Genomic DNA, 12,546 nt, shown 5'->3' on the forward strand with positions numbered 1-12,546 from the left:
AACAGAATCAAACCAATAGCAGGTAGAGCAGGCTGAGCAGCCCCACTGCGCAATAAATGTCATTTATAATATACAAAGAATATATATATATATATATATATATATATATATATATATATATATATATATAGAGAGAGAGAGAGAGAGAGAGAGAGAGAGAGAGAGAGAGAGAGAGAGAGGGCTTCTAGCCAGTTAAGCTACAGTTCACAACATTTTTCTATATTTTGCTGTAAACTTCTGCAGTTTGAACGCTAAAGAAGAGGAGGGATCGTTTTTGTGCAAGCCGAAAGGCTCTATCATCAATCTTATCCTGTGGGACATGAACTAAAGTGAAATGCCAGCTTCACTAAGTGACTGAAACGCCCCTAAATGCAACCTGCCTGTACCTGCGGCAAGCCGCAGGAACGAGGAAAGAATCCGGGAAACCGAGGGCTATTTGGTCAGGCGAAACCGTCCAAGCGCTAAACTTAGGTAGATCTAAGCTGTCTATGAATCAAGCAAGTAGACAGTTAAAAATTTAACATTTATTACTTGCAATTATTTTTTGACAGAGAGTTATCATCCGTCGGAAAATTCTTCAACGGTCGAATCTGTGCGGTTGGTTTCTCTCTCTACCCCTGTCATTGCGGAGATTGAGCTGATTTCAGTCTGATAATAGAGTTGCAGGATGAAATGAAAATGGTTGTGATATTTTAACTGGCAGATGAGAGAAGAAGAAAGGAATCAAACACCCATTTGGACGGGAAAAGGAGAGACCATCTTTATCTTCTTCAAGTTTCCCTCCGTGGGCAGTGGAGATTCTTTTCGGAAAAATTACCTAAATCTGGATATTCTGAGAAAAACTCGCTCTTTTCCAGATTCTATTTCCATCTGCTGGTAACTCTGCCTTAGGTTTCACAAGAGAGAGAGAGAGAGAGAGGTCTGTGCTGTCAATGGCCAACTGGGTCCCATGTGAAACTCAGGACGGGGGTCCCTCCATGACCAGCTGTTCTTCTTCATATTGAGATATAGTCACGATCATACGGTGGAAACGTCAGGCGTCAAATTGAAAATCCCCACCATTTCCTTGCTGCCTCCTAACCTTTCTCAGTGCTCCTCAGATCTACTGAGCCTTTTCTCCTCTCTTTCGCCTTCTTCTTCTCTATCTAGCTCTCTCGCTCTCTCTCTCCCCCAACCACTCTCCCACCTTTCCTTTCTTGAGATCTTCAAGGGTCCGGGAATGAATTCACGCATCCATTAGGTAAGCACTTTGCTTGATTCCATCCCGCCACTTTCCTCACCTTGGTCTGTTGATTTGTGGAAATTGATGCTATGCCTTTCTTGGTGGTGATTTTGATGTATCACATGTAGCCTTTCTCTGTCTTTGTGATCCAGCCTTTCTTTTTTATCGATTGGCCTTTTGTAAAGGTTGTACGTTTTCAGCAGTGATAAGGACCTTGATCGTTACGGTACTTCTGCTTTTTACAGTTGGATCTATGTGAAGCAAAGCTGTGTTTGTGTGTTCCTTTTGAGTGATTCAAGTTCCCCTGTTTCCACATCCTCTTCTTCAATTTCGCCCGTGAGATTTCTCGTCTTACTACTGTTACTATATATGGTGCTTGTGTGCAACCTGAAATTTCAAGTTTTACATCTGGGTTCTCTTAAAAATGCTGATCTTTTTCTGTGAAAAAAGTCTCTGGGACCCAAGATCTGGTAAATTTGGAGAGATGGTTTTTTTGTTTCTGTGCTTCTTTGGGTTCTTTCAAGCATTAAGACTGCAGGTTTGCAATGGGCATCAGATTGTGTTGTAAGGCTTTGCTAGTTTTGGAGTGTTTCGAAATGGGCTGTACATTTTCATGGCTTACCCAGATTGAATTCTGCTTTACGTCAAGTATTTGTTCTCTGTTTCTATTTTCGGTAGAAGTTTGTGTTTTGTTCTTGAGAGTTTGAGCCCCCGTGATGGGGACCAAAAATATCGATGCACTATGAACTAGTGGATTCCTGATTTGTTCTGTTCTGTTTCTGAAGCGGTAACTGACGAATGATAAAAGATGGGGAAGAAAGGGAACTGGCTTGTCGCCGTCAAGAAGGCCTTCAGCCCTGAATCGAAAGAGAAGAAACACGAGGTTAGATATGCTGGTTAAAGAACCTGTCTCCCTCTATCTCCCTCTCTCGCTAATTGATGTTCTGTTAACTCTGAAGGCCGGGAAATCCAAGCATAAATGGCTGTTCGGAAAGTCCAAACGTTCTGACCATGCTGCTCCGTTGGAAGAAACCGTCACTGTACTGACAGAAGAGGCTAAATTTACAGAAGCGGAGGATGAACAGAACAAGCATGCTTACTCGGTTGCTGTTGCAACTGCAGTTGCTGCAGAGGCTGCCGTCGCTGCCGCTCAAGCTGCAGCAGAAGTTGTTAGGCTGACGGCGGTTCCTCGGACTCCTGGAAGATCCAGGGAAGAGCTGGCGGCAATCAAGATTCAAACTGCATTCAGAGGATACCTGGTTTGTGGTCTTTCCATATCCGATTTACCTCCTTTCTAGAAGGATAAATTTCTCTTATTTGGTCTGTAAAGACTTTCAGAGAACATGTGATTTATGTGTCTTTGCACAATGATGTTTTTGTAGCTAGCAATAGTTCCAAGCCTGAGTTCGAAAAACTTATTACAGAACAAGTTTTTATGGTGGAAACTTCAATAATGTGCTGAAACAGGGTGATGCTCAAGTTCTCAAGCCGATTTTTTTCTTCAGCCTAATGGAGCATAACTAAATCAGTGGATATTTTTGGCATTTTCCATCAGATGGCAGGAACAGTTGATTTTTTTAGATGTATCTGAAGCTCTGAACCATGTGCCAATGCAGAATTTCCTACCCCTTTCTGTCTTATATCTCCTCTTTTAAATCTCTGAAGTTACTGATGGTGCAATGTAGCATTACTTTCTCCAACATTATTATTTGCGTCAATGATTAGCAATATGTGCAATCATAACATAGTTGCAAAATCCAGGCAAGGAGGGCTTTGAGAGCTTTGAGAGGACTTGTAAGGTTGAAAGCGTTGATCCATGGAAACTCTGTCAAGCGTCAAGCCACAACCACGCTCCGATGCATGCAGACACTGGCGAGGGTCCAGGCTCAAATCCGCTCTAGAAGGATCAGGATGTCAGAGGAGAACCAAGCTCTGCAGCGTCAACTACTACTGAAACGAGAAAAGGAGCTTGAACTGTTGAAAGCATCTGTAAGCTACTTTTCCTTGACTTCCATTGTATGTATGCGGCACAATCTTTTTGTCTTAAGACTGCTTAATTATGTTAGAATGGCACACAGATATGTTTTCCATGCATAGACTGCAAAGAAATCTATTCTTTGATATATCATGTTGTCCTCTCATCCTATCTAGTGATGGCTTCTTCTTCTGATTTTGACCTTCACCAAATCTGAGGATTGCAGGTCTGTTGGCTCTGGTTAGGAGAACCAATCAACATGTTATATTTAGCATTCTGGTTCTTTTGGACTTTTCCAGGACAGGGGCATCATTCTTTTTGAGGTTCCATTTTATTCGATTCTGAAGATTGGATCTTCCACCTTCGTCCATATCATTAGGAAACAATTGTGTTCAAGGAGAACAGGTGTTTGCTTTAATAGAAACCGTGTGATAATTCTTTTTTTTCTATCAAACTGTCTGAAGTCTGAAGAATGTGACATTACAATCAGTTCAAAACTTCAAGTGTCCAAAATAAATGCCCTTGAAAACGTGCCATTTAGAAGACCGTCTCAAGGTATGGATGGAATCATGGGAACTAGATGAAGGGATCAAATCATGAAACTTATTTTAACCTTTGCCAATGAGGAGATGTAGAATTATGACAGTGGTTGCTGGTATACACCAAGATCATCAGTGATAACACTTATCTGCATTTATTAGGAAACTGAGTTTGAATTTGCAACTTGAAGCTGTGTGACATCTTTGAATTGCTGTTATGTTTTACTCTTTTCTGTTTTGAGAAGCTTATGAAATCTGGTCCTCTGTAATATATTTGTAGATGCTGTTTTTCCTGAACTGCTTTATGGTCAAATCCAAGAAGTTAGTGCATGTCTGAACGTCAATGATGGTCTGCCATAACATTCCTATCTGGAAAAGAAAGACAATTCAAGTGCCAAAGTCATTGGAGCACAACAATAACATCAATATATATCTATTTTTTCTTTTTTCACTTTCTCCCTGTTGGTAATTCCAAATTTCCATGTACTCAAGTGGGTGCAGTAGTTGTGCCCAATGTGCCTTCTGAACATTGGAACCTCACACACACGTAATGTGATGACCAAGACGGTTATTGCCTCTTTGTTTGAAGAAGGGAAACAGGAAGGTTGATTGGCTTGTAAGAAAAATTCTTGTTTTGACAATTATACTCAGGATCAACTGCCAATATGCTGAAATCTGGTTCTTGCTCTTGCTCATTAAGCTTAGAGATTCTCTTGCCTGACTCTGTCATGATATATGGATTATGATAGATGGGAGAAGATTGGGATGACAGTCTGCAGTCAAGGGAGCAAATAGAGGCCAAATTGGCGAGCAAACAAGAAGCTTCTGTCAGAAGAGAGCGGGCGTTGGCATATGCTTTCTCTCATCAGGTACTGATGCTGCCTACTATTTTACGTACTATTTTGATTGCGTCAGCCTTCATGACATCACTCTGCATACTTGCAGCAAGCATGGAGGAATTCATCCAGATCAGCAAACCCATTGTTTGTTGACCCAAATAATCCACACTGGGGTTGGAGCTGGTTGGAGCGGTGGATGGCTGCTAGACCATGGGAGAACCGTCATGTCATAGAGAGAGAACATTCTGATGCTGCATCATCAGTAAAAACAGCAACTCGCAGTGCTGCAGAGATCACCAAGCCTCAAGCTCGAAGCGAGATCAATGGTGAGAGACCACCACCTTTGGCTCTGAAATCAGGCCGGCCTACCAGTAGAGTGTCTCCTTCAACACCACAATCAAAGACCTCATCTATAGCTGGAAGGACAAAGCTAACAAGCCCCTACGGTGGTTGGGGCGCTGAAGAAGACTCAAGGAGCATGTTGAGTGCACAGTCAGAGAGAACCAGGCGTCACAGCATCGCAGGTTCCTCTGTTAGGGATGATGAGAGCCTTGCAAGCTCCCCCGCCGTTCCAAATTACATGACACCAACTCAATCAGCAAGAGCCAAGACTAGATTGAGCAGCCCACTGGGGGACAAGCAGGAGACAGCAGAAAGGACACCAGCTTCCATAAAGAAGCGGCTATCATTCTCGGCTACTGAGAAGTTCAACAACTCTGCCTCTCCAGCCACAGGGAGGCGCTTTTCAGGCCCTCCCAAGGTGGAGAGCTCTTTAAAGGACATTGATGTTAAGCCAGAGAAAGCAGCAAGCAATGGCTCCCTCTGGTAGTCCCAACTTGAAAAAATAAAATCTCGAAGCATTCGAATTTGTCTTCTCTGTGATCTTCCCTTCATCTCCTGTCTAAACTTGCGTTAGCCTCTACAGTGTGTGGCTTATTAGTAAAGTTGAAGTCGTAAATCTATGTCGGTTTGTAGTCATTGTGATTGTGGACATATGAGAGTCTCATTCAATTGATTTCTGCTGCAGAGGGTTGTTTCCGCCCTTTGGTTGTATTTTTTCTTTCTTTTTTATGTCCTGTCTAGAGGCCCTTCCCTATGTATTAATTCTAGTTCCTTTTGCTTCATCTTCCTTCTACTCTTTCTTTTTTACTGGACTTACGACCTGAAATTCTAAGGGGCTGGTACTAAGTTAACTCAGCAAATACACTGCATAAAGATTTAGTTTTGGATTAACTACGCCATCTCATTCAATGCTTGTAGAGCATTCCATCATGGTGATTTACTAAATCCATGTGAGAGGCTTGTGCAGCTTGTGATGCTGAAGCTGTTGTCAAATCCGTAGGGCTTGGCTTACTGTGAAAAATTGTAGCTGCCTATTGCCATGTGACTATCCTTGAGGCAGTTGAAAATGACTCGCATAAGTACACAATGCTTGTCCTTTTCTCCCAAAAGATTCATTATGTAAGTTTCTGATAAATTATTTTCCAAAAACGAAGGGAATTATATGGGAGGTGCAATTTTCATACGAAGAAAAAAGAAATGTTCTTGTGTGCTTGAATTCAATGCTGGAGTCGTAAAACCATGTTTTGCAATGGACAATACTCGGCTTTTAAAAATGAGATCCAATCCTCGTAATAATGGTTTTCCATATTAAATCAGGAAGCGGCCTTCAAGGGGCCAAATCGCTTTAAATGGATGAATTTCATCCTCCATATCTTATAAAAACACAACGCCATGAGAAAGCTTCTGTTGCAGAGAATGACAGGGTCAGAACTCGATCCATGGTCCTCATCTTCATATCCTTACGCACCACCTGCTCTCCGGACCTTGAAATGATGCCATTAATGGTGGTTTTGATGTCAAGCCGATGAGACTTTGATCTTCACAAGAAGCAAAAAACACGGTACCAAATTTAACCGGTGGAAATCGCGTGCCCAATTCAATGCATCACACGGTGGCAATCGGCGATCTTTTCGGAGGCCAAATCAATGCAGCAATCGTGGCAATTCACTGTGAAATCATTTATGCCGCCCACCGAACCGCACAGTAAATGTAGCCGGAAAAGTCCGAGCTAGGATTTACCGGTTACCCATTTGGCTTTGTGGGGTAAACAAGGCTTTGTGGGGTAAACAAGGCCAGCTCCCACTTCTTACACACTGCTAACCTGCCGGTGAAAGCACCTCACCTCATTCATGGTGGGCAAGAGAAAAATTTTCAAAGGGCACGTAGTGGGTGAAATTTCACACTTATTCGCACCTTTTGAGAACAAAGATGACTGAAAATGTTAAGAAAAAATTTACCCATGTGGAACAAAAGAACGTTTCTATCCAAGAATGGAACCCTCACTGTTTCAAACACGAAACAATGAATGCCGTGTGCTGTATTTGATGCAGGGAGTGATTAATGCCCTGAATAAATCTACCAAGCTGCACATTGGTGAATTTATCCCAAATCGGTGTCGTATAGGATTACTTTCTTGAACCCTTCAGATCATCTCTCCAATATGTTTGTGTTGAAGAAAGGGTTTTATGCAGTTCCTTGTTCGAACAGTTATATTTATAAGGACATGTCTCATTTTCTGGTTTTTTATTTTTATGTTGGCAGTTATTTTTGGACAGTTATCATCTCCTTCTTTTGGTCAGTCCTCTCATGGTGGAAGTGCGTGAAGTTTTTTTTTTTTTGTTCAGGCCACTGATCACTTGCTGTGTCCTTATGTCTCTCTTATTTCAAGAGTTTGCTTATTTCCACACAAGATGCTTGTTTAGCTTTTCTCCCCTTAATTTATCCACCTCTATCTCCCAGTTTGTTGGCATGCATTATCTCATACAATCATTCTCACTGTAGGCAGAAGACTACTGATCTCCTTTGCAGTTGTTTTTGTTTTTCTTCCTGCTTGCTTCAAAAGGAAAAGTGTTCGATGGTTTGGATAACTTTTTCTCTTTTGATCAATATGTATTGGCCCGTATTATCCTAATTCTTATTTTAAAATTCAAAGTTAAAATATTTTAAATTGATTTAGAAAGCAAACAAATATTAAAAAATATATGTAAACCAACATGGGCCTTGCATTGAGGCTTATCTCAACATGGTGGTGATGAAAGCCCCGGATCTTAAATATAAGCCATGACATCCACCGATTATACAAATAGGAAAATCTCAGCAACGTGTATTCAAGATCATCGCTCCTTATAACAAGAGGTGTGGTGGGATTTAAAATCTATGAATTTGGAATCCTCTGTCACAAACTACTGGCAAATGCACTCTACGTATCAGCTAATGTGCTTCAATACCGACCATTACACAGTAGTAGGAAAAAGTTACATGACCTATCAAACACGCCCCTTTTCGATAAGGATATGCTGAATGCAGTTAATTCTTTGTAAAAAAAAAATATTTCATATATCAAATGCGGCCCGTTTGATAACATAAATCTCTTCTAAAAAATTTAGAAATTTAGGGCAGATTTATGAGATATTGTAACACAGTCTTTCATAAATTTATTCTAGTCTTTGGGATAGAATTATAGCACAGTGACAAACTGTTTCCATCGTCAAACGACTTTTAAAGTGAAAGAATGTCTCATTTATCAAATACACAAAAAACAATAAAAATGTTCAAAACTTTCTCATTGTCGATCCAAATTTTGATTCAGTGATTTAGCAAAGGCATACTGCTTGGTTTTACAAAGACAAGGTAAAACGAAACCAAATTCGATTTAAGTGAGACCTTGACTGGGTCCGAACCGTTTACTTCGCTAATATCTGTGTACCCGGGTCCGCTCCACACTTGGCCCGACCCGCCCTATTCAGAGAGTGAGCTCTCCCAAGGCCTTGGTCGTTGAAGAAAGGGAGCAACAGAAGAAGAGGGGAAAGAAGGAGAACGAAGCCTTCCACTGTAAGAGCACTGGAAGGGGAAGAGGCTCCCGTTAATTCTAACCTATTGATCTCTTCTATAGCTGGCCGAGGTTAAAGATGAAAATGGTGTTATAGGGTAGAGACGCTCCGCAGGCATGGTGAGTTCATTGCCTTCTTGGTTAGGTTGATGCTCAGTATTTTATTGAATGTCAAATGCTTTTTAATTTGTCTTGAGCTGTGATTCTTGTCTGGTATCACATGACATCTGTCTTTATGTCCAAGCCGCTGTTGTAGAATTTGGTCGTTGGTGGGTTGCCATTATATGCATGTAAAAATGAACGATTTGGTTGGGGAACGATGGAACGATGGTGATCGTCTCCTTAATTGGTAGTTGTTTTTATTGTTTGGTTAATTTTTTAGTTCACAGAAAATGCATTTTTTAATTTTTTGTTTTTCTTCTTCTTCTTCTTCTCCTTTTGTAGGTTATTCCAGCATGCTATGATTATGCCCAGTCTGAGAGCCTCTGGTTCTATGTTGTTTGAACCTTAAAAATCTCTGGTTGATTGAAGAACCCAGGATTGAGAATGCATGTTGAGAACCCATTTCTAGCACTGAAACAAGAAGTTGAATTGAAATTTACGAGACCTTGTTCGGAGAGTTCCAGTCATGAAGTTAACTGTTTCCTTTTTAACTTTGCCAAAAAGTCCGCCATTGAGGACGCCCATCTCTGAGTAACTCTCTGAACAAATTTTTGTCTTTACTTCTAATACCACATTTATACGGTTTGTCTAAGAAAAAGGGATGATTAATCTTTTTATTTTTGCTATAATGTTCTCATGATAACCACATCTATTCTTGGGAGACTTCTGCAACTACAATTACTTTAGCTTGCACAAACTCACGGAATAGTTCAAGTACCAAATCAAATCTTTGATAAATTCTCAGGTTAAATAGCCTAGAGGCTAGAATTCACTTCTAAGTGGCCTTTCACCCTTTCCAGTTTATTGGAACAGTCCAGTCACTTATGAATTATAGAACATTATTTCTGAGTAAGAAAACATAAATGGATATAAAATAAAATGTCTGGAAGAAGACTAATGTTCCTTATATTCTTCCCTCAGCAGTGTTGATTAACAACTGGCTTAAGACTATCAAAAGAATTTCAGAGTGCACTTTCGTAGGAAAAAGTGGTTAGTTTGGTGAAAAAATGTAAGACGGGTCATCTATATGGTAACAATGAAAAAAGGCATGCCGATTTGTAATACATTGCTCTTTAACAGTGATTGATTATGTCTTTTGGGTCAATGGAACTAGTGGAAACAAACTTATTTGAAGTTCCTCATTCAAAGTTTGGTTGGAGTTGCGTTATTGAATTTCCATAAAAACAGAAGGAAAAAAATCGATTGTGAAGCTCCTTCATAATACCTGTTCGATATATTTTTCCAGCAAAATCTGGTGCTAAACAAACAGAATTTTTATTTCTTGCTGCAATCTGGTCTGGATTGTATCTACTTGCAGAAAGCTAATTTCTTTTCTAAACCAAAGTACATGATGTGGCTAGCTATTTCACTTGTCATTCTTAGTGTGGTGAAATGTTATGAATGTTCTGCTAGTCAGACTAGTTTTTTCTTTTTCATTTTTTTTTCTTTTTTTTTTTTTCATACTGGAACTAGATACTGAACTAGCCCTGCAGGCTACACCTTTTATAGCAGGGGTGGCTGTGGCAGCTGTTGCTCTTGCAGGAAGATATGGAGTCAGAGCTTGGCAAGCATATAAAGCCCGGCCTCCTGCAGCACGAATGCGTAGGTTTTATGAAGGAGGATTCCAGTCCACCATGACCAGAAGGGAAGCTGCTCTTATTCTTGGAATTCGGTAAGCATAACCTAATTTCAACTAGAAAGAAAATAGTCTGATATTAACTTATCATAAGAAGAATAACTTTACATTGTGTGGCAAGGGGACTTAACCATTTATGACTGTTTTTGTCAGACTTATCACATTAACTTAACTATGTATCCATAATTTGATAACCTTTGAAGTTTGAACTGCTAAAAGTTTAAGTACATTATGTACTTGGCATAGTGAATTCCATCACAAACTAGTACTGTTTTTTTACGCCCAGGTGCATGTATCTCTAGTATGATATGGTTCTCCGTTTTCTCTATCAATTGGTTAGCTATGTTGAATCAGTAGAACAGCTCCCCATCACACAAACTTATATATACATGGCCTAATATATAACATCAGGCCAACTGAGGAATATGTGGACTTGAATTCTGTTGAACCATTTAATTTTCACAAATTAAAATTTTATTGGAGTGTTACACTGAGTCACAAGAAAAATAGCACAACATGAAAGTTTCTAAAGGGCCTAGAACCAGTTCTCCACGCGTCAATCCATGCCATACCTTTGTTGAGGGCATTCCAACGTTGCCAGCATGCACATTCCCAGAGTGGGAGACAACGGAGCTAAGAGTCGTTTCTCCCTCTGAAACAGCCACTTGTTTCTTTCAAGCTGAGTAAGCCACCCCATCAAGACGAGTCACCTTTTAGAACTTTTTCCTCTTCTTTGTTACCCAGTCCAAGGCAAGCTTCATGTACAATGGTGGTGAATGGAACAAAATTATCCGGGCAGGTAACAAGAAGACTTGCAACTTGCAAGCAAACTTTTTGGCCATCAGTGAAGGATCAGAATTATATATAGTACGTTCTGGTGTTTGGCTTCCAGAAACAAGTTTGCATTTCAACTCCTATCATACACACGAGCTTACCGAAGCTCAAACTTGTTTACCTTGTCATGGAACAAGGTTTGCTATGAGCAACAGCTTAGTTTGGCATCCAATCATTGCCTTTGGGCTTGTTTATCAGTCTGACTGAGTTAAACCTTTTAACTCTGGCAACGGAATAACTAGATAAGCATTTGACTTCTAATAGTCTAGAATAGTTAGCAATTGGATGTTATCGCAGTATTTCTGAAGCTCTTGGGATTGCCATATGGTGCAACCACGCCTTTCTCCTTTTTAACTAGAATTGGCCTATCTTTACTTTACTGTGTTTTTAATAAATGCAGAAAGTGCCAAACTTTTGATGCTAGATTTGCCCATCGAACGTAGGTCCATCCATTGAAGGCATGCACTTGTACCTTTTGACAGTTAAGACTATATGACATCTGTAACGTGTGCACCTTAAATCTGCATTTTTAATCAACCTAGAGAGAGCAACGATATTGGATGATAGTTTCATCGGTTCACTCTTTTTCCTGGTGTTTAGCATTTGTATGGCATTTCTCTCATGGTTCTTCCAAGTCCTGAATGTTTGTGCTCCCCTTTTCGTGTAACATGAAGTTTATTATCCTCGACAGGGAGACCGCTACTCCTGACAAAGTTAGAGAAGCACACAGGAAGGTGATGGTTGCCAATCATCCAGACGCAGGTGGCAGCCACTACCTTGCATCGAAAATAAACGAGGCAAAAGATGTGATGCTGGGAAAGACAAAAGGAAGTGGGTCTGCATTTTGATAGTTGTATCGCCAGTTCACGCCGAAGAGCATCTCCATTATTTGCTTATTGAGATAATAATGGCCCAAATTTCGGAAAATGGTGTGTTGGTGTTCACCTGTAGAATGCTGAAGATGTCCCTCTTTAAGCAATTGATGTTGAAAGAAACATTTCGACAATGCAAAAACAAGGTACTTCCAGGTTTCTCTAAGACGAGATAAATCTTAGTGAATATCCTGTTCTTCATAAGTTCATGTCTCGGGAACATTTTACCTGTCCCGACCAATGCTACCTCCGAACAAACCCGTGATGGCACTAGACAAGTGAAATCTGAGCAACTTGTTCAAGGCTAATTTCCTGGGACTGAAAATCCCAAAACCGAAAATAATAGCACCTGCAATAATTGAAAGCACGGCTGGCCATACAAGAGTTCACAGTGGCGGTTAGTTTAGAATTCAGCGCCACATAATCTAGGATTCTGGACTTCTATTGACGTGATTACGTTTTTTGAAAAGAGAGAATCCACTATGCTTGGGAAGTTCACAGTTGCTTTTGTCGCCAGAAATGAAGAGACCCTGACAGATGAACTGGTACGTGTTCCCGTGGAAATATAAGGATAT

The 12,546-nt window shown here is 40.4% G+C and overlaps 2 protein-coding genes across 5 annotated transcripts; both read left to right on the forward strand.

Moving 5' to 3' along the window:
• The first annotated feature begins 763 nt into the window (after window positions 1-763).
• Window positions 764-5,699, forward strand: LOC116248314 (protein IQ-DOMAIN 3-like). Of its 4 annotated transcripts, XM_031621043.2 has the most exons (7): window positions 764-1,240; window positions 1,468-1,558; window positions 2,008-2,105; window positions 2,182-2,481; window positions 2,984-3,211; window positions 4,486-4,605; window positions 4,682-5,699. In XM_031621043.2, the coding sequence occupies exons 3-7, from the start codon at window positions 2,031-2,033 to the stop codon at window positions 5,402-5,404; spliced, it is 1,446 nt and encodes a 481-aa protein (XP_031476903.1). In that variant the 5' UTR covers window positions 764-1,240; window positions 1,468-1,558; window positions 2,008-2,030; the 3' UTR covers window positions 5,405-5,699. The 4 variants fall into 4 exon arrangements, with proteins under 4 accessions (XP_031476903.1, XP_031476902.1, XP_031476904.1 ...); XM_031621042.2 differs by lacking the exon at window positions 1,468-1,558 and having other exon boundaries at window positions 767-1,240; XM_031621044.2 differs by lacking the exon at window positions 764-1,240 and having other exon boundaries at window positions 1,558-1,692.
• A 2,678-nt stretch (window positions 5,700-8,377) lies between these two features.
• Window positions 8,378-12,148, forward strand: LOC116248381 (mitochondrial import inner membrane translocase subunit TIM14-1-like). The gene is made up of 3 exons (XM_031621143.2): window positions 8,378-8,587; window positions 10,123-10,301; window positions 11,791-12,148. The coding sequence occupies exons 1-3, from the start codon at window positions 8,585-8,587 to the stop codon at window positions 11,945-11,947; spliced, it is 339 nt and encodes a 112-aa protein (XP_031477003.1). The 5' UTR covers window positions 8,378-8,584; the 3' UTR covers window positions 11,948-12,148.
• Window positions 12,149-12,546: the final 398 nt, after the last annotated feature.

This window comes from Nymphaea colorata, chromosome 2 (assembly GCF_008831285.2).
Source record: "Nymphaea colorata isolate Beijing-Zhang1983 chromosome 2, ASM883128v2, whole genome shotgun sequence".
NCBI classification, from domain to species: Eukaryota; Viridiplantae; Streptophyta; class Magnoliopsida; order Nymphaeales; family Nymphaeaceae; genus Nymphaea; species Nymphaea colorata.